We start from the raw sequence: 22,815 nt of genomic DNA, 5'->3' as shown, positions 1-22,815 counted from the left end.
GATTGGATTTTTATAGAAAAAAACGGGATAATCATTTGTTTTTCTTGATCGAAAAAAAAAATATTTTCAACTTCATTCCATTTGATCGTTTTGGGCGAAAAAAACAGGAAAGTTGTTGTTTTTTGTCAGCAACATTGAAATTTCATTTCAAACTTATACCCACACCACACCACACCACAACACCATAAATACTGTAATCTGCACAGAGCTCAGTGACTTGTAAAATACTGTACTTCAAAATTAAACTATAATTTTTGATATTTTTTTTATTTGGTGAAAAATTACTGACTGATATACATAAACTGATATTAAAACATTCACACTTTAGTTTTTTAATTACAGCAAAATAATTTATTTGTGATGTTTGCCTTTGCTGGATTTGGGCCTCTTCTTGGAAGGTACAGCAAGGCTGACTTCTTTGGTTGTAGCTTCAATGTGAGGCGGGACTGACCAGGAAAAACAATAAAAACAGAAACAAATGAGCTTGTAGCAAGTCACTCTTGATAAGAAAAATATGTCTTCTTATGCATAGCATCGAATTGCCAATGCACATCTGAATGATCCAGAGTAGAACTGGGTAAAAGTGTTGTGGTCAGATGAGACCAACTGTCAGACCATGTACTAATGCAGAGAAATTATCTCTACCTTGCTTTAGGTTGATAATGTTTAAAATGTTTTGCAAATTTAAGTGAAGTTCAAGATTTTATGATTATGAGTAGTTATTATTTGATCGAGGTTAGAGTAAGGCTAGGTTCACACTAGTCCGTTGCAGATCGTATCCATTTTAAACATATCCGTTTTTGTAAAAAAAAATGGGCTTCTTTCCCTCAGTTTACCCGTACTTAACCTCCTTGCCGCTTATCCCGAGCTCAGCTCGGGGTAACCTGCGCAGGAGGATTTCTCCGGCCCTGCTGGGCCAATTTGCATCATTTTTCCCCTCCTCACAGCTAGTACTTTGATAGCTGTGTGTGGTACACGATCGCCGCCGATTCGACGCTACCCGCCACGCCGTGCCACCCCCCCAGACCCCTGCGCAGCCTGGCCAATCAGTGCCAGGAAGCGCTGAGGGGTGGATCGGGATTCCCTCTGACGTCCCACGTCATCCCGCCCCGTCGCCATGGCGACCGGGGAAGCCCCAGCAGGAAATCCCCGTTCTAAACGGGATTTCCTGCTTACTCTGATCGCCGGAGGCGATCGGAGTGGGTGGGGGGATGCCGCCGCTCAGCGGCTATCATGTAGCGAGCCCTGGGCTCGCTACATGATTTTAAAAAAAAATAAAAAAGGTGCTGCGCTGCCCCCTTGCCGGCGGGAATTGGACCGGCAAGGGGGTTAAGTGAAATTGAAGCATACATTTCCAGTCCATGGAAACGGTATGCCCAGAGAGGAGGGGGCTGCCATGCTGGAGGTGGTAGCAGCCGGGATGGGGTGACAGCGGCTGGTGGGGAGGGAGGTCGCCCCTCCCTTTCTCACCTGGGTCCCTCGTCCCCGCTACCCCTCCAGCTACATGCGCAAAATTAATTAAAATGTATGTATGCGGGGAGCTTACCTTACTTTCTCCGCACGCTGCTGCACTTCCTGCAATGTCGCCCTCTATACTTCGGAGGGCGGCATTGCAGGAAGTGATGCGGCAAGCGGAGGAAGTAAAGAGGGTAAGCTCCCTGCATACATACATTTTAATTACTTTTGCGCATGTAGCTGGAGGGGTAGTGGGGACGAGGGACCCAGGTGAGGGAGGGGGGGTGACCATCCCCGCTGACTGCCCCCCCTTCTGGCTGCTACCACCTCCAGCATTGTGGCCCCCCTCCCCACCCACAGGATGTGACACAGAAACTGGTCCGTTTCTGTGTCCAAAACTGCCTGTGTAGAGGGGAATCCGTTTTCCTATTGCCCTTCAGTACCCCTGTGTGTATCAGGATCCATATATGGTCCGTGAAAATGCAGCAAATCTGGACCTTCCATTCAGGTTTTGAAAACTGGTCCCCCTAAATGCAGACGGATCCGTTTTTGGTTTGGGTAAAGACCTCTGCTATTTTTAACATTGCTATCCTGGACTTCGGTTTTGATCAGGTTTGAAAAACAGAGCCATGGATACGTTTCTGGACCTAGTGTGAACCTCGGCTTACCCTTCGTGTCATTTTCTGCAGTAAGCTGTCTGTTCTCTGTACAAGGTTATGTTTATATTTAGATAGCCCTGTAGAAATATTCTGACATTTCGAAGTTCTGAGTGTAATGCCTGCTTAGCAAGGCTTGCGCATCAGAAATATACACTGCAGAAGCTAAGCCTGCTATATGATGATATGTTAATCGTGTAGAGATCATAGAGTTATTAATGAATGAGTTGATCAATAACAGACCTATATATTAACCACTTGCCGACCGCACACTCATAACGTGCGTCGGCAAAGTGGCAGCTGCAGGACCAGCGACGCAGTACTGCGTCGCCAGCTGCAGCCTAATTAATCAGGAAGCAGCCGCTCGTACGAGCGGCTGCTTCCTGTCAAATCACGGCGGGGGGCTCCGTGAATAGCCTGCGGGCCGCCGATGGCGGCTCGCAGGCTAGATGTAAACACAAGCGGAAATAATCCGCTTTGTTTACATTTGTACGGCGCTGCTGCGCAGCAGCGCCGTAAGGCAGATCGGCGATCCCCGGCCAATCAGCGGCCGGGGATCGCCGCCATGTGACAGGAGACAGCCTGTCACTGGCTGCACAGGACGGATAGCGTCCTGTGCAGCCCGGCTTACCAAAGGGGGCCAGGTAGGAGAGGGAGGGGGAGCATTTCGCCGCGGAGGGGGGCTTTGAGGTGCCCCCCCCGCCAGCCACTCGCAGGCAGCAGAGATCAGACCCCCCCAGCACATCATCCCCATAGGGGGGAAAAAAGGGGGGCAATCTGATCTCCCTGCCTGCACCCTGATCTGTGCTGGGGGCTGCAGAGCCCACCCAGCACAGATCAATCAAACTAGCGCTGGTCCTTAAGGGGGGGGTAAAGGGTGGGTCCTCAAGTGGTTAAGGCAAATACATTTGCATTCTATATATTTTAGCATGTATTAAAACAGATGGCTGTTTGTTATGAAAATAAAGCATGTGATCAAGACATTACAACCTGTGACCACAGGGGGTGTTCAGAAATCCCCGTTAATTAATGATGGACCAGAGAACATATTTTTAGAACATAAAACAAGCTTGAACATACGCATATATCTTGGTGTACATCTAGAAAGATGTCATAAGATCTAATTAAAGAAAAAACGTAGATTGCTTCCGTTAATAAACCAAGTAGTTTCATATATGTACGCCCCTCAGATAACCCGATAGTTTAAAATATCACAAAATGTCAGAATGTACCAGTTAAAAATAAGTATGAGGCTAAGTTCACAGTGGGACGTTAAAGTCGCACGTTAAAACAGCATTTAACGCAGAATAACTCACTGCAATGAAAAATCAATGCCCCGTTCACAGTGCACACGTTACGTTAGTGACTAACGCGGCACGTTAAGTAAAAGTACTGCATGCAGTGCGTTATACACGTTATTAGCTGCGTTGGACTGTTTGCACATGCTCAGTAATGACTTGGATGTATACTTTTCATTACCTGTATTTTTTACTGTATCTGCTGTATGCGACGGTAACGCTGCGTTGCCACTTTTTGGGCGCGTTGCGTTGTAAGCTTGCGGTGCGACTTTAACGTGGCATCAAAACGCAACGTCCCACTGTGAATCTAGCCTGAATTTTGTGCTTGTGCGTCACCATAAAATCCCACAGACACCAGATCAGGGACACTTTGGCGCAGTTGGTGAGCTTAAACGCGTTAAAGCGTAACCAAGAGCCCCTATCACTGTTTTCCTGTTGTGTGCTGCGGCCCCTCTGTATTTATATATTTCTTAATAAAGATTGAGGTTCTCCAGTGCTGCGTGCATGCTTTGCATAGTATTGCACAAAATGTGGTTTACACCTCTAGCACAGTTAGGGCTGGTTCAGACGGACGCTTGCGGAGCGTTTACTGCAAGCGTTCGGACCGTCGCGGTAAACGCTCCCATTCAAGTGAATGGGAGCGTTTACACCGAGCTTTTGCGCGCTTTTACCCGAACGCGGCGTTCGGGTCCCGATTTTCGCGAGCGTTCGGGCTGCCCCTGGAAGCAACATGTAGCTTCCAGGGAGCAGCCAACCGCGACGGCTAATGTTCCCCTACGGAAAAAAAAACGCGACCGCATCACGACGCGACCGAAGGCTACTGAAAGCCTGACCGCGCAGCCGCCGCAACGCCCCCAGACGCGACGCCACGCAGACGTCCGTCTGAACCAGCCCTTAAGCATATAAATGAGCTGAGCTCATAGTTCAGTTAGTAGCTAGTAGAAGGTGAGGTATTTTTAATTTAATTTCTCCCATTTAGTTGACCCTTGGGCTTCTGGCACGATTCCCACTAGGACGCTGATAAAAACTAGCATTTTTGCCTGGTTAGAGTAGGACTCACCAAATCGGGGACACTTTGGCGCAGTTGGTGAGCTTAAACGCGTTAAAGCGTAACCAAGAGCCCCTGTCACTGGTTTCCTGTTGTGTGCTGCAGCCCCTCTGTATTTATATATTTCTTATGGAGATTGGGGTTCTCCAGTGCTGCGTGCATGCTTTGCATAGTATTGCATAAAATTTGGTTTGTGCTGCTCATCCCCTGACATATATATATATATGCGCTTTATTGTTTATATCAATATGATTTTATAAAATTCAACTGATGAGTATTGCATATTTTTTCCAGCGGTAAACCTGTATTCCGTTTATAGTGAGCTACACACCCACTACTGCCTAATATTGATTATGACAACTTTTAGGCTGGCCCTTTAGTTAATAATCATTTACGGCAGATATTGATAAGATATTTGACTCAACATTGAGCTCTTTGGCATCCATTCAATTTGTAGGAGGCGGAATGCTGCCTATGACCCCAAGAACATCATCCCCACCATCTACTATGGAGGTGTTCACATTATACTTTGCGGCTGCTTTTCTGTTAAGGGGGCAGGACACATTTACCACATGGATGGGGCTATGTGGTGTCAAATCTTGGGTGTTCACCTCAGTCCCTTAGCCAGGACAATGGGTTGCGAATGAGTATTTGACAAGGAAGGAGTGGCTCAGAAAGAAGCACATGAAGGTCTTTACCCAAAATAATATCTGTGAAAGGAAGCCTAAAGAGAACCGGAGATGACCAATTAAAAAATTCATACATACCTGGGGCTTCCTCCAGCCCTCTTCGGCCTGACCCGTCCCTCGCCACCATCCTGTCTGCTGGATATTCTGGATGCTCCTTTATTGCTCCAAGCAACTTCGGGAGTCGGGCTTACTGCACATGCCCAGCTGTCCCCCCCCCCCCCCCCAACACACACACACACACACACACACACACACACACACTGCACCCTTGCCAACTGCCACCGGAACCAATTATGTGAGGATCCAGGAGGCGGGAGACGGCGACGAGGGAATGATCAGGCCAAATGGGGCTGGAGGGAAGCCCCGGGTTTGAATTGCGAAACATCAGCTTCAAAACTTTACTGACTTAAAGTGAACCTCTGGACTAAAAATCGACTCAGCAGCACTGGAAAGGCCTGGTGTTTCTTTATCAGTTTCACAGCATCAAAACTTTGTTTCTCTTAAACAAGCCTCATTTTTAGCTGCACAGAAGAAAACTGCCCGGGCTTTTTTCCCCTTATGCTGTGCAAAGCATGATGGGATTTTTGATTTTGTTGTTCTCGTTCTGTTGTTTTGGTGCAATTATTTTTTTTTTACATTTTGAATTTGGCATTTGAAGCCTAGCGTGTGCAGCTGGGAGGGGTAATCAGGACACAGGACAGTTGGAACTGTGTCTCCTGCTCCCTGTCCTTCCTTTCAACCAAAAAGATGGCTGCCCCCATAACAAAGATGGCAGCTCCCATGAATCACAAACATTTGCCTGTTCTTTTAAAACAGGGTGGGTAAGAGATTATATCACCTATCTATTCTAATTAACATAACTAATGTAACTTGATGACAGTATGTTTGTTTAGGCTGAAGTTCCCCTTTAAAGAACACCTGCAAGGAGTAGTGGACCAAAATTCCTCCTGAGACGTTTGCAAACTTTGTGGCCGTATACAAAAAGTCTGATCGCAAACAAGGGTATTGCCACCAAGCAGTAAGTCCTCTTTTGACAGGGGATCAAATATTTATTTCACTCATTACAATGCACATCAAGCTCTGACTTGGGCGCTGGGTTTTGAGTGTTCTTAAAGGAACACTATCGATTAACATGTTTTTTTCAATTTAGATAGGAATAGCTTGGGAAGTGCTGTTGTATGGTGTATACCTTTAAATGCTTATCTCTTTGTTTACTGTTATCAAATTCCTTTCACAATTACTGATGGCATCTGAGGCAAAATCTGAAGGAACTACTCATTCATGAAGGGAGGGGGGAGTCCCTCACACTGCATCTGTTAACCTGTGTGTGAGAGAAAGCTCTCAGCAGCTGCCTGTCTCTCTGAATGAGCTGTCTGCACTCAGCACGGAGAGCAGAGGAAATGTAACTTGTTTGTTATTGTATGTGACACCCCTTTTCATATGCAGTCTGACATGCAAAGAACAGTGTACTATTGAAGCAAACCCTTGCAAATGAAACATTCCAACTGAACTAAAATCTACACACAGTGAATTACTTCTACATCTTGGTACACAAATAAAAGCTCACACGTAACGGAGCATAGTGTGGCTCCTTAATCATAACTTACAGATAAATGTGCTTCACAGGTTATATAAACCAGAATTCAGAAAATCCTGTAGGGGTCTAAGCATGTAAAGTACAGTTAATAACGATAAGCTTCTAGATCTAAGTATCATATACCACATTAAGGTCTAGCCTAGAGGTAAGCCCTAAGGCGGAGCTTGTCCCCAATTTCCAGATCGAGAAAGCTTCACATTTCAATTCAATAACAATTTATAATAACCTTCTTCTTTTGGGCTCCGCATGTAGGTCAAGGCAAAGTAAGGGGGTGTATTTTGTCACCTCATATAGCTTGGAATACAAGCAGATTATTATTATTAAGAAATATTTGCCTGTCCTCCATTCGGATCCTAAGCTTCGTGTTGTTCTTTCGGAGGGCTGTGTTTTTTCTTCACGGCGCGCCCCGACATTAGGCACTAGTCTTTCCTCTAGTCTTTTTCAGAGTAAAGAGACACATGCCCCTACTTGGCTCACATATATGGCTCACATATAATGGGTCCTTCAAGTGAGAGTATGGTACTTGTCGATACTGTGGTGTTCACAACCAGATGCCTGAGATTTTTTTCTCTTTCCAAACAACAACAAAAAACTACGATATTAGACAATATATTAATTGCAAATCATGTAATGTAATATATTTGATCACGTGCCTGGCTTGTGAACTCCAGTATGTTGACTGTACCACCCGACCTTTGCATCAAAGGGTCTCAGAGCATTACAATGGAGCCGGTAGATGTATTAGGAATAACGCCTACAACACTAACGTTTCCAGTGTGTCGAGACATTTTTTTGTATATACTGTACATTCGGGGGACATGTCCAGCTTCAGGTTACAGGGGGTGGAATGAATTGCACGCTTGCCTAGAGGAGGAGATCTATGGTATATAAATTGTTATTGAAATGTGAAGCTTTCTGGATCTGGAAATTGGGGACACGCTCCCCTTTAGGGCTTAACTCTAGGCTAGACCTTAATATGGTATATGATACTTAGATCTAGGAGCTTATCGTTATTAATTGTACTTTACATGCTTAGACCCCTACAGGATTTTCTGATTTCTGGTTCTTTTTTCTACATATATACTATATATATATATATAGAGAGAGAGAGAGAGAGAGAGAGAGAGAGAGTTCTGCATGCAATTATATATATTACTTGATGTACATCTTACATCTTATTGTTCTATACATGATTGGATGTTAATGCTACCTGGTGATTGTTTTGTGCTTTTATATTGTTTTTTATCTTTGCTTAAAAACAAGAAGAGAATCGAGAGCCCAATATGGAGCAGTGTTGTTAGGTAAAATGAAGAGTTCAATACAATTTTATGTATACCGTATATACTTGAGTATAAGCCGACCCCCCAACTTTTGCCCCAAAAAACCCAAGAAAAACGATCGACCCGAGTATAAGCCGGGGGTAGGAAAACCAGCAATAGTGAGGACCTCCTAGGGGTCTCTGATCATCCCATTTAGCCCCACAAACACCACATTTGATACTGGGAACCCCTTAATTGCATCAACTTTTCAACAGTGCACATATCTATGCCAATGGCTGTCAATTAGTCTTTAATATGGGCCTTTAGTTGACACCAGGCATTAAATGAACAGTTCCATAACTTAATATTAGTCCATCACATCAAGCAATAAAAGTGCATGCAGAAAGTTTAAGCTTAGGCAAATTATTAGCAGCAAAGCACTGACATTTGCAAGCTGGGTTATGCAGCAGTATTATTCCATACTGTATCACTTCTGCAAGTAATGCAAAAAATCCTTAGAGCTATATACAGTAATAAATGAAATGTTCAACATTATCTGCAGGCATGTGCACATTTGAACACACCTGGCTTCATTCTAATTTTGCACCTTTACCCCTGGCACATGCCCCCCTGCAGAGCTGTATGTCCAGTTACATCCCTCCACCGCTGGATCCGTATTGTGTGCTTATTGTTTCCCCCCCACCGGAGCGGTATTGTGGTTACGTTACCCGTCATATGTGTGTGAGCATTCACTCACCAGTTCCCGCCGCCAGGTTTCATCTTAGCTCATCAGATTCTCATCTCTATGATTTCCTCCAGTGGGCACGCAATGTCAGGCGCCACTAGAGGGCGTTATAGAGATGCGACTGATGGTGGACAAGCTAAAGATGAACCCTGGAGGTGGAACCGATGATTGAATGCTCCGTCACTCACACTGCACAACTACCGGGTAACGTAACTACAATACCGCTCCGGCGGGGGGCACATAAACACGCAATACCACTCCGCGTAGCTAGGGGGGGTCGGGGTAGGACACCTGCCCTTGGGCGCTAGGTCCCCAAGGAAGCCCAGGGTTTGGGGTTTTTTCAGGGAGGGGAGCAGCGCAGAGAAGAGGAAGAGCTGTGAGCAGCGGTGGAGAAGGGGGGCCATCTCCACCCCCTTCCCTCACCTTAGGGGGCTCTCCCTCCCTCGCTGTCCCCTCCACAACTAATGTCCGGGTGGCTGGCGCAGCGGGCGGGAGTTACCTCCGTCTCACTCCAGCACCGGAAGTTCGGGTCCTGCAGCCGCTGCTCTGATCTGGACCAGACCAGAGTAGCAGCAAATCCATCCCGCGCTGCGACGAGGCGCAGGTAAGTTCTGCCCGCCGCTGCCAGCCACCCGGACATTAGTTGTGGAGGGGACAGCGAGGGAGGGAGAGCCCCCTAAGGTGAGGGAAGGGGGGGGGGAGACGTCCGCCCTTTCCCACTGTACACATAGCTCTCCCTCCACTGCGCTGCTCCCCTCCTGCTGGGGGGACACCTGGCTACCTATTCTGGCACATATACCCCTGCCTACATATACTGGGACATATACACCTGCCTACATATACTGGGACATATACACCTGCCCACATATAACCCTGACTACATATTCTGGGCACATATACCCCTGCCTACATATACTGGGCACATATACCCCTGCCTACATATACTGGGACATATACCCCTGCCTACATATACTGGGACATATACCCCTGCCTACATATACTGGGGACATATACCCCTGCCTACATTTACTGGGACATATACCCCTGCCTACATATACTGGGGACATATACCCCTGCCTTCATATACTGGGACATATACCCCTGCCTACATATACTGGGACATATACCCCTGCCTACATATACTGAAACATATACCCCTGCCTACATATACTGGGACATATACCCCTGCCTACATACACTGGGACATATACCCCTGCCTACATATACTGGAACATATACCCCTGCCTACATATACTGTGACATATACCCCTGCCTACATATACTGGGACATATACCCCTGCCTACATATACTGGGGACATATACCCCTGACTACATATACTGGGCACATATACACCTGCCTACATATACTGGGAAATATACCCCTGCCTACATATACTGGGACATATACCCCTGCCTACATATACTGGGACATATACCCCTTCCTACATATATTGGGACAGATACACCTGCCTACATATACTGGGACATATACACCTGCCTACATACACTGGGACATATAGCCCTGCCTACATACACTGGGACATATACACCTGCCTACATACACTGGGACATATACCCCTGCCTACATATACTGGGACATATACCCCTGCCTACATATACTGGGACATATACCCCTACCTACATATACTGGGACATATACACCTGCCTACATATACTGGGACATATACCCCTGCCTACATATACTGGGACATATACCCCTGCCTACATATACTGGGACATATACCCCTGCCTACATATACTGGGACATATACACCTGCCCACATATACCCCTGACTGCATATACTGGGCACATATACACCTGCCTACATATACTGGAACATATACACCTGCCTACATATACTGGGACATATACCCCTGGCTACATATACTGGGGACATACAACCCTGGCTACATATACTGGGCACATATAACCCTGACTACATATACTGGGCACATATAACCCTGGCTACATATACTGGGCACATATACCCCTGGCTACATATACTGGGTACATATACCCCTGACTATATATACTGGGCACATATACCCCTGACTATATATACTGGGCACATATTATACCCCTGGCTACATATACTGGGCACATATACCCCTGGCTACATATACTGGGCACATATAACCCTGACTACACATACTGGACACATATACACCTGGCTACATCTACTGGGCATATATACCCCTGGCTACCTGTTCTGTGGACATCTCTACCCCTGGCTACCTGTTCTGGGGACATCTTTACCGCTGGCCACCTATTCTGGGGACACCTATAGACCTGGGGCTACCTACTTTTGGGGAACCACTGCTGTCGGATTGAGTGTATTTTGGGGAACTGCTGCCAGGTGAGAGGTGTCTACCATATTAAGGGGGCATTCTGCCTATTTATGTGAAATGCTGTCTATTTATATGCCTCATGGCTGCTGAATTTGTCTTGTTGGAGGTCTCATGGTTACTGAATTTGTCTTGTTGGGGGCCTCATGATTTGTTGGGGGCCTCAAGATCGCTGAATTTGTCTTGCTGGGGGCCTCATGATTGCTGAATTTGTCTTGTTGGGGGCCTCATGATTGCTGAATTTGTCTTGTTGGGGGCCTCATGATTGCTGAATTTGGCTTGTTGGGGGCCTCATGATTGCTAAATTTATCTTGTTGGGGGCCTCATGATTGCTGAATTTGTCTTGATGGGGGGGGGGGGGCTCGTGATTGCTGAATTTGTCTTGGAACATGCTGGAAGGTACATATTGAGGGAGGGTGGGTGAGCGTGAGCCTGCTAACTTCCTGTACATTTGGCTCCACCCATAACCACGCCCACATTTATTATGTGGCCACACCTCTTTTTTGGCAGTCTTCACCTAAGGGGGTGCATGAATAGTCTTTGTCCCCGGGCGCTGAAAGCCCTAGCTATGCCTCTGCAGCGGGGACCACATTAGCATACAAAACCGCTCCGGCGGGGGGCCACATTAGCATACAAAACCGCTCCGGCGGGGGGCCACATTAGCATACAATACTGCTCCGGCGGGGGGCACATTAGCACACAATACCAATCCAGCGGGGGAGCACATTAGCACACACTACCGCTCCAGCGGAAGGGGAATGTAATTAAACATACCGTCCTGGCAGGGGGCACATGTGTGCGGAACCCAGGCGTTATCTATGTATGCTGCTCTGGTGGGGGGCACGCAGTGATGCGAGTATAAGCCAAGACCCCCACTTTGGTACCACTTTTTAGGTCCAAAAAACTCGGCTTATGCTCGAGTATATACGGTATATACTCGCAAACACTGGTGAGCCATAGGCAACCACTTTAAATGCAGATGGGGAGCATTAGGACCTGACCCCACTCAGGTTAAGAAGTCGCTCTCTGTAGATAGTAGATGGGGATGCACCCCTCCACCCAGGGTGGACCAGAAGATCAACAAAAACTCGGTATACAGAGGTGCCAGAGTAGAGTAAAACGTTTTAAAAACCGCTTAAAAGCAGAGGGGTAAGTTAAGGTGGACTCCCCTCCCTCTTACAAAAAAAGAAAACTCACTTGAGTCTCGATAAAACAGAATTGACAGATAATTTATTCAACTCCACAAATGCAACGCGTTTCACGGGCGTGACCCCGCTTCCTCAGGAAAAAATGGGAGCACAACTCAGTGGGTGAAGCAATAGGTTTGAGCGCCACTGTGCGACAAAGCATATGTATGCTTTTTCAGGGTCTATGGCTAAAACTATTAGAGACAGAAGATCAGTGGGACGGACTGCCAGGCTACTAGTATTGTTTAAAATGAAATAAATATGTCAGCTCAAAATATCCATTTCACTCAGGTCGCATTCATGGTGGGACGTTGCATTGTAATGCGACATTAAAGTCACAACGCAGCATTACAAAAAAATTTGGTAACGCACATTAACGATGCGTTACCGTCCCATACAGTAGGTATAGGAGAGCATACAGGCAATGAAAAGTATGCTTTCCTGCACAGTACCTGGTAACATGTGTGTTTAGACGTAATGCACTGCAGGCAGTGTTACCATAATGCAACACGTCACAATGCAACTCTAACGTCGCACTGTGAATGTCCCATAGGATTAGCATTGCAGTGCGGTAAGCTGCGTTATAAGACTTTAAAACACAGTTCCACAACGTCCCACTGTGAATGCGACCTTAAGGTTCCTTTTAAAGTGAAATGTTAACAGGAAGAAGATAGATGGATTCAGGGCCGAGGCAGAGGCGAGAGAGGCTCCAGCCTCAGGGCGCAGTGTAGGAGGGGTGCACAACTCACTCAGCTATCATTCCCCTATTGTGTTTGAAGCAGAGAGAAATAAGAAAAGGGGATACATGGCAGTGACTGCAAGCCAGATACCGTATTTTTCGGACTATAAGACGCACTTTTTCTTCCACAAAAGTGTGTGTGTGTGGGGGGGGGGGGGGGGGGAGTCAGTGTGTCTTATAGTGCGAATAGTAAATTTTGACCAGCACCTGTTTGTCCTCCGCCCGTGTTCTCCATTCTATGCCATGTGCGTCCTCAGCGCAGTGTCTGCCCCCTTTCTATGTCCCCATCTGGACTCCTATGTCTATACTAATGCTGCAGCCAATCACTTTGTACAGTGTCCGGTGTCCCCGTGTCTTACCTCCCCATGCCCGGACTGCTGTGTCCATACTTACGCTGCAGCCACTTTGTACTGTATCTGGTGTCCCCTATGTGCAGCGTCCTCCTCCGTGTGTCTTACATCCCCATGCCCGGACTCTCTGTGTCTGTACTCGCCACAGCCACGCAACTCTGATGATAAGGAAGTAAGCAGGAGACATCTACCTACATCAGGAGGGGGGCGCTGACCCAGACCGCCAATCACTGCCGCTAATTGCTCCTGCTCCCTTTTTAATAGGTAGCGATGGTCTCGCCGGCGGGACCAAGGGGAGTGCGCTGATTGGCTCCAATGGTGGAGCCTTTGTCCCACCCTCCAGACTGCGTTCAAGGCAGAGAGAGAAGGGAGGAGGAACAGCAGTGATTGGCGGTCTGGAAAAGCGGGCCCCTTTCCCATTGGTAGATGGCTCCTCTGCTTACTTTCTTTTCATCGAAGCGTGGCTGCGGCGAGTACAGGCACAGGAGTCCGGGCATGGGGACGTAAGACACGCGGACGAGGACGCTGCACACATGGGACACCGGGCACAGTACAAAGTGGCTGCAGCGTGAGTATGGACACAGCAGTCTGGGCACAGGGACAAGGAGTGTATGCTGCACACAGGGACAGGGGGCACTGGGCACGGTATAAAGTGATTGGCTTCAGCTGAGTGTGGACACAGGAGTCTGGGGACATAAGACACAGGGAAAAGGAGAGGACGCTGCACACAGGGACAGGGGACATCAGCTGCAGTATAATTATGGACACAGGAGTCGAATGTAGGGGGATATTGGAAGGAGGACAACGGAGGACATTGGGACACTTAACACAGGGACAGGGGACACCAGAGGAGACAGGAGGACAGAGCAGGACACAGGGCAACTCCAGGGGACACAATGGAACACCAGAGGATGACATAGGGGGAAACAAGAAGCACAAAGAAGGCTCAATGGGGACATAATAGTTGGGGGAAAGATCCATAAGTCACCCCTGCACTATAGAGGCACCAGGTTTAGTATATTTTTTCCCCTAATTTTTGACCTCTAAACCTAGGCGTGTCTTATAGTCCGGAGCGTCTTATAGTCCGTAAAAAACGGTAACTAGATATTAAGGTGTTGGGGGCAGGGGGGTTGGAGGCCCTGGGGCACCTCTTAGTCTAATAGCAAGCAGTGTGTGACAGCTGGGGTGGTAGGGATGGAGGGGCGCACTTTGGTGTCTCAGCCTTAGGTGCTGGAGGACCTTGTCCCCACTCTGCTTGGATTGCAAAGATGATTCAAATTTTCTGATTGCCATTAGGAAACCATACTCTGGGGCTGATGTCCTCCACTGCAGCTTGCGTGCTGAGAATATATTGGGAAGTATTACCTTCCTCTTTTGGTTGTTCATCTTCTGGTGATGCTATCTCCAGCTCTTGTATCCTCTGCAGCGCTGCCTTTAATTGTTCATCCAAGTGTTCTGTTCTTTCTTCAGCTTTCTGAGCTCGTTCTTCTGCATGTCTGTAAAGAGGCAAAAGCCTAGATTGTCATCATCTCAGCTAAACCATATACCAATGTACATACAAACATACCTCCCAACATTTTGAGATAAGAAAGAGGGACACTTAAGCTATGCCCCTGCCACACCCCTAATCACCCCTTACGCCTAATCACACACCCGGCACATCCCTAGACACACATACCATGAAGAAAAAAATGTTTTATGATTAAAACCACACTGGTTCTTTCAATCCTGGTTCATTTTCCTTCATATTAACATTTAAAAATAAGAAATATATCCATTTAAAGGATTAGAATAAAGCTTAGAGTCAATTAACGGATTTCTGCCCCGAGCCTGACTCTTGATTACTGCTAAGAAGGTTAAACACATTTTTCTGTAGAAAAATACATATATTTACATTGTTCTGTATATGAGCCCTCAAAGAGGGACAAATGAGGAGGAAAGAGGGGACAGGGTTCCCAATGAAGGAACGTTGGGTGCTATGATGCAAAGGTTTCAGAAGGCCAGCAAAGATTGTTCATCTCTTCCTGTTCAGTGAGCCAGCACCTATTCAGTAGGTGAGACCTTGGGCAAGACTCCTTAACACTGCTACTGCCTATAGAGTGTGCCCTAGTGGCTGGAACTCTGGCGATTTGAGTCCGCCAGGAGAAAAGTATGATATACTGTAAATATTCTGTCTTATCTTGTCTCTTGTCAGTAAATATTTATTTTTTAACAAGTCAGTAAATATTTCTAAATCCAATCTCACGGCAGATTATTTTGGAACGAGGTATTCTAGTACAGTGTTGTCCATGTGACATACCTAAAATAGCTGCATCCATTTTACAATGGAAATCATCTTTTCTTGTGTGTTGATCTGACCACAGAGTTTTATTCTGCTTTCCTCGGGACTAAACTGCACTTGAGATGAACTTTATGGGCACTTGTCTTAATTGTTTTACACTCAGTACACCCGATGGTGCTAGAGGATAGGAAACAGGAATATAGCGCAATGTTTCAGCAAGCTGCTGAATGCAAATGGCAACTTCCCAAGTACTCTGCAATGGTGCTACAAGTTCAAATATTTTTATGCGAACACAACTTGGGCATGTAATCTGTAAATAACAGCATAACAACAAACCTCTCCTATAATCAGATAAATCTACTAAGACTAAAATGATTACTTCAAAGTTGAACAATACATTTTATAAACAGCCATAAATACAATCCAGCAATATTACACCCACACATCCAAACCAACATACCGGTACATTTGATGTCACCTCATATAATAAAAATGATCTCTACAAAAAAATTTTACTAAAAACTCTCCAAAAACAAATGGCATCCCATGCGCTCAAACTTATAAACAATCCTCAGTGTATCCCGGTTCTTGATTCATATATCCTATCCACAAGACTTGCATCCTTCAAAACAATTCTACACTATCCAATGTATCAAGCTCTACCAGTCTGCGCTACACCATGCAAGATCACTTAAAAGTCTAACGATTAAAACAGAGCAGATCACAAGGTTTGCACCACCTAGTCCAATGTTTCTGCAGCCAAGCGCTCAGTCACCAACTGCTTCTTCAGGTTTGTGATGCGGTCCTCCTCTTTTCTACAGCCTCAACACTAGTTTTGCAATTCAAATCAAGTGAGGCACTTCTGTTGTTCAACAACGAAACCACATCGAAAAGCCCAGTGTTTGAGGGTCACAGCTAGACAGTTGTTAGAATCATGCAACTGAAATCAGGAGTGGCTACTAGGGATGGTCAATTAGATGCAAAAAAAATCCGACTTGTACAGCCTTGAAATGGACAAATGGAATCTCGGTAAACTGGAATTCAACTGCTCCATTTTCAAGCTGCATAAATTTGCATAGAAAATTTGCATAATCCTGCATCAACTTGGAATTATTTGCATCTCATTGACCATTCTTAGCGGCTACATGGTAACAGATGAGGATTTCGGCAAAACGCTCAAGCACTAGCGCTTTTTAACGCGCTAGTGCCATCATACCCTATGGGTCCGTTCTCACTTGGGCGATTTGCGTTAATCACCGGCGATTAACGCAAATCGCCAAATGCAAATTTGTATCCTGCACCATTTTCAGGCGATTTCACGGGAATCGCGTTTAGTGCTATAGAAGTGCTAGTTGCGTTTGCGAAGAAATCGCCAAGTGTGAATGGCGAATTTTTTTGCGTTAATCAACAAAAATCGCCAGAGCAAATCGCTAGCAAAAGCGCTAGCGTTTTGCAAGTGTGAATGGGGCCTTAGGCTGCCACAGAACAGCAAGCAGGGGATTTAGTTGTCTAGTTACTGTGGGAAATGGGGTGGTGTTGGTGGCACTAAGTACTAAGACGCCCGGACTGTGATGAAATCTCATAGGCACCCACCTGGGACCCGTACATTGTTTCTAGCTGGTAGCTGCAATTGTGTGAAGAGTCCCGGAAAGAAAGATACTGAATCAGCACAGTCTACTACAGCTTCTCGGTATTGTAACCCTTCTGATCAACAGATGAGACAAATAACATTTATATTGCGCTTTTCTCCGGGTCAAAGCGCTTGAGCTGCAGCCACAAGGGCGCGCTCAGTAGGCAGTAACAGTGTTATGATGTCTAGCCTAAGGGCTCCTTACTGAATAGATGCTGTCATGTTACAGGACATTTACTTCAACGCTTTTACTGAATACGCCCATTTGAGTTTATACAGTTTTAAGAATTTACCCAACCGGTTATTTCTATTGTTATCATCCTCTTAGTTTTCTGTCTGGATCTCTCCTAATTTGGGTCACTCCCAGTGAACGCACTATAATATGGACAATCTCATTGTGTGTACTCACAAGAGTCTCTTCTCTAGTTGTTCCAAAGATGCCAAGGACTGGAATGCTTGCATAGATCTTGGGGTAGTTGGCCTGCTGGCACTTAGGGTATTCTGTGGAAAAGATAAACATAAGTAGCCTGACCATGGCACAACATGAAGTGACATAAAACACTAGATGGAAGCTCTCACCTCAGGAGAGACTGGAAGTTCATGTTCTTTCAAGCTCTGCTTATGAATGTTGCCATCATAGCCAATCACCTTCATCACATCCCATCCATAAGCCATTCCACTGTGAACACTGTCCTCTGAAGATTGTGTTCTAACCTAGAATAACACAACATTTTAGGGGGAAAATACACCAAGTTGTTTTAAGCAAACCTTTAAAATTAAAAAAATAAAATGATATACTTACCTAAGTGGAGAAAGGCCTCTGGAGGGTCCAGAGGCTTTCCAAACAACCCTTCAGAAATTTCTGGGCCCCATACTTAGGTAAGTATGTAACGTTTTTATTTAACTTACAGGTTTGCATTAAAGTGACCCCAAGGTGAAAATAAACAGATGAGATAAATAATATCCTCCTACTCCTTAAAATGACCTTTTTTGATATCCCACAATCTGAGACAATTGAAAGACTGTGTCATTGAGCAGAGACAATAAAACATTAAATCTATTTATTAACCCCAGTAGCTTTATAATCAAATCTGGAAAGCAGCTACCTATGTATATTTTCTGTAAGTTTATTCTAACCTCAGAATGAAAAGGAACAATTTCAGCATTACTGTGGAGTTTGCTGGTATTGGTATCATCATCTCCTGCCACCAGAGGGACTGTTGCTATGTCAGACTGTGTTTTGCTGCACTGAAAGGAAGAAAAAAAAAACACAAATGAAAAAAAACGTGCAGCATTCAGGAAAAATAGTGTCATGTAAAGTTTCCCTTTAACCACCCTGCAACAGGATTGTGGCCGCAGAGTGGCTTCCTTGTTCCTCAGCCATGCCATATGGCGTGATCTTATGAGGAGCGAGATTAGATGGGAGCCCATCAGTAAACACAGCAGGAAACAGTGATCAGCCTGCCAGCCGCAATCGGAGCTGGCAGGCTGATGTTAACATAAAAAATGCTAAAATGTATGTATGCAGCAATCGAATACCTCCAAAAGAAAGCTTTGTTAGTGGGAAGAAAAGTAGGTAAAATTCATTTGGGTGCTAAGTTGTATGACCGAGCAATAAACTGTTAAAGCTTTGAAGTGCTTAATTGGCCTGGTCACTAGGGGGGTATAAACCTCAAGAGGTTGAAGTAAACTGAGCAGCATAACACTATAATATATTAAATGAGCCTCCCCCTATGGGAAATTCATAAATTATGTGGGCTGTTGGGAGGGCAGCAAGCACTGTATTACCTTTTTTTTTTTTTGGGGGGGGGGGGGGGGGGCTGCTCCCTAGCCCCCCATCTGAATCTGGTTTTCCATCTTGTCTGTCCTTGATGCAGGTCATTGTGGTGAATACTGTACAGCCCCAGAGCCATAATGCATGCCCGGGAGATGTAGTCCATTTATGTGAGTACATCTCAAGGCCTAGTCACATTTATGGACTACATCTCCTGGCATGCATTGTGGCGGCTGGTGCTGTGTGATAAAGATGTGATGGCATTAATGAACTATATCTCCCAGCATGCATGTGATGGAGATTATGACATTAACCACTTCACCAGGGGTTTTTACCCTTGCAAATCAGAGCAATTTTCGCCTGTCAGTACTCCTCCCTTTCATTCGCCAATAGCTTTATCACTACTTATCACACTGAAATAATCTAGACCTTGTTTTTTTCATTACAAATTATGTTTTTTTGGAAGTGATATTTGTTTTCAGTAATTACTTTACTAAAATGGAAAAAAATACACTATTTCTCCAATTCCACCCCTATAGTTTTAAAATAGACAATACTGTAAATAAAACCCACACATTGTATTTGCCCATTTGTCCCGGTTATTACAACCTTTAAATTATGTCCCTAGTACAAAGTATAGCAACAAAAACAATATTTTAAAAAAAAAATGTATTTTTTCTGTTTTGTGTTTTTTTGTACCGGATAAATAGTTACAAGATCTTATTTGCAAAAATAACAGCAATATACCCTTATGACATAAATAGTAAGGCAAACACATAGAAATGAAAATGGGGTTTTGACAACACAAACACTGGGATAAACTAATCCCTATTAGCCCCTTTGATAATGGTAATGTAACATCTAAAATATACCTTTTATTAAGTCTGGCTCTGACTTGGGCTATATCTGTTGTGTCACTTTTCAATGCACTTTTGAGCACTGCACCTTTTATTATTTTCCTGACGAAGATTCAATGTAATAATTAAGCGAAACATGTTGATTATTGGGTGATTGTATGCTAGTGAGGGAGGGGGGGGGGGGGGGTCTTAGTGTCTACCATTATCTAGATAGCTAGCCTGCATATGATAGTGGAGTTCTTATATGACCCAAATTGCATAGACTGAAGTCTAGGTCTAGATTGACTGCTGTATGGTGGACCTAATTTACCTATTATTGAGTGTAGAGAGGAGTACGGGATTACGCTACACCTGTATTCCTCTGGGGGTGCCTCATACCCGTGGCAACCCATGAATTACAGGTATCATACACTCTTCATTTTGTTACATCCCCTCCTTTGATGTATGTTGCTGGTGATGGTGTTAGTTATAGCCCTACATTTTATACTTAACCACTTGAGGACCACCCCCAAACGACCGCAATACGCCCATCGGCGCGGCGGGCGTGGTTATGCGGCGATCGCGTCATTCGTGATGCGATCAGCCGCCAGCGACAGGCTCCGCCCCCCCTCGCACTGTAACCCGCCGGCTGTTCGGAAGCGCCGTCGGGTTACTAGCGTCCAGATCGCCGCATACAAAGTGTATAATACCCTTTGTATTGTATACAAAGTGTATTATACAGGCTGCCTCCTGCCCTGGTGGTCCCAGTGTCCGAGGGACCACCAGGGCAGGCTGCAGCCACCCTAGTCTGCACCCAAACACACTGATCTGCCCCCCCCTGCCCCCTGATCGCCCACAGCACCCCTCAGACCCCCCCCCCCCCCCGCCCACCCCACAGACCACTGTTTGCACCCAATCACCCCCCTAATGACCCATCAATCACTCCCTGTCACTATCTGTCAAGGCTATTTTTTTTTAATTCCCTAAACTGCCCCCTGGGGACTCCTGATCACCCTCCCCCCACCCCTCAGATTTTCCCCAGACACCCCCCCCCCCTGTGTACTGTATGCATCTATCCCCCCTGTATTAACCCACTGATCACCTGTCAACCACCCATCACTCACCCCCTGTCACTGCCACCCATCAATCAGCCCCTAACTTGCCCCTTGCGGGCAATCTGATCACCCACCCACACCATCAGATCGCCCGCAGACCCGACGTCAGATCACCTCCCAAGTGCATTGTTTACATCTGTTCTCTCCTCTAAACACCCACTAATTACCCATCAATCACACCCTATCACCACCTGTCACTGTTACCCATCAGATTAGACCCTAATCTGCCCCTTGCGGGCACCCAATCACCCGCCCACACGCTTAAATTGCCCTCAGACCTCCCCTTATTAATTCGCCAGTGCATTATCTACATCTGTTCTTCCCTGTAATAACCCACTGATCACCTGTCAATCACCTGTCAATCACCCATCAATCACCCCCTGTCACTGCCACCCATCAATCAGCCCCTAACCAGCCCCTTGCGGGCAATCTGATCACCCACCCACACCATCAGATCGCCCGCAGACCCGACGTCAGATCACCTTCCAAGAGCATTGTTTACATCTGTTCTCTCCTCTAAACACCCACTAATCACCCATCAATCACACCCTATCACCACCTGTCACTGTTACCCATCAGATTAGACACTAATCTGCCCCTTGCGGGCACTCAATCTCCTGCCCACACGCTCAGATTGCCCTCAGACCCCCCTTATCAATTCGCCAGTGCATTATTTACATCTGTTCTTCCCTGTAGTAACCCACTGATCACCTGTCAATCACCTGTCAATCACCCATCAATCACCCATCAATCACCCCCTGTCACTGCCACCCATCAATCAGCCACTAACCAGCCCCTTGCGGGCAATCTGATCACCCACCCACACCATCAGATCGCCCGCAGACCCGACGTCAGATCACCTCCCAAGTGCATTGTTTACATCTGTTCTCTCCTCTAAACACCCACTAATTACCCATCAATCACCCCCTGTCACTGCTACCCATCAGATTAGCCCCCTATCTGCCCCTAGGGCACCCAATCACCTGCCCACACCCTCAGAACGCCCTCAGACCCCAGCCCTGATCACCTCGCCAGTGCATTGCTTGCATCTATTCCCCCCTCTAAACACACCTTGAGACACCCATCAATCACCTCCTGTCACCCCCTAGCACACCTACTCATCAGGTCAGGCCCTAATTTGCCCCGTGTGGGCTCCTGATCACTCGGCCAAACCCTCAGATCGCCCTCATACCCCCTTCCGATCACCTCCCCAGTGCATTGATTGCATCCATTTTCCCCTCTAAACACCCATCAATCACCTCCTGTCACCCCCCTAGCACTCCTATCCATCAGATCAGGCCCAATACAACCTGTCATCTAAGAGGCCACCCTGCTTATGACCGGTTCCACAAAATTCGTCCCTCATAGACCACCTGTCATCAAAATTTGCAGATGCTTATACTCCTGAGCAGTCATTTTGAGACATTTGGTTTCCAGACTACTCACGGTTTTGGGCCCGTAAAATGCCAGGGCAGCATAGGAACCCCACAAGTGACCCCATTTTAGAAAGAAGACACCCCAAGGTATTCCGTTAGTAGTATGGTGAGTTTATAGAAGATTTTATTTTTTGTCACAAGTTAGCGGAAATTGACACTTTGTGAAAAAAACCCAAGCAAAATCAATTTCCGCTAACTTGTGAAAAAATAAAATCTTCTATGAACTCACCATACTCCTAACAGAATACCTTGGGGTGTCTTCTTTCTAAAATGGGGTCACTTGTGGGGTTCCTATACTGCCCTGGCATTTTAGGGGCCCTAAACCGCGAGGAGTAGTCTAGAATCCAAATGCCTCAAAATGACCTGTGAATAG

The 22,815-nt window shown here is 46.1% G+C and overlaps 1 protein-coding gene across 1 annotated transcript in view; it reads right to left on the bottom strand.

Annotated features, from left to right (window-relative positions):
- Positions 1 to 248: 248 nt before the first annotated feature.
- AXDND1 (axonemal dynein light chain domain containing 1) overlaps positions 249 to 22,815 on the bottom strand; it is a 108,916-nt gene continuing 86,349 nt past the window's right edge. Inside the window, exons 22-26 of the mRNA XM_068239732.1 lie at positions 18,419 to 18,529; positions 17,861 to 17,995; positions 17,691 to 17,782; positions 14,736 to 14,866; positions 249 to 446 (exon numbers count right to left, since the gene is read on the bottom strand). Coding sequence (XP_068095833.1) covers positions 352 to 446; positions 14,736 to 14,866; positions 17,691 to 17,782; positions 17,861 to 17,995; positions 18,419 to 18,529 — 564 coding nt within the window. The 3' untranslated portion in view covers positions 249 to 351. The remainder of the gene's footprint in view (positions 447 to 14,735; positions 14,867 to 17,690; positions 17,783 to 17,860; positions 17,996 to 18,418; positions 18,530 to 22,815) is intronic.

This window comes from Hyperolius riggenbachi, chromosome 6 (genome assembly GCF_040937935.1).
Source record: "Hyperolius riggenbachi isolate aHypRig1 chromosome 6, aHypRig1.pri, whole genome shotgun sequence".
In the NCBI taxonomy this organism is placed as follows: Eukaryota; Metazoa; Chordata; class Amphibia; order Anura; family Hyperoliidae; genus Hyperolius; species Hyperolius riggenbachi.
Note: the sequence above shows the minus strand (reverse complement) of the source record. Positions and strands in the feature narration are given on the sequence as shown.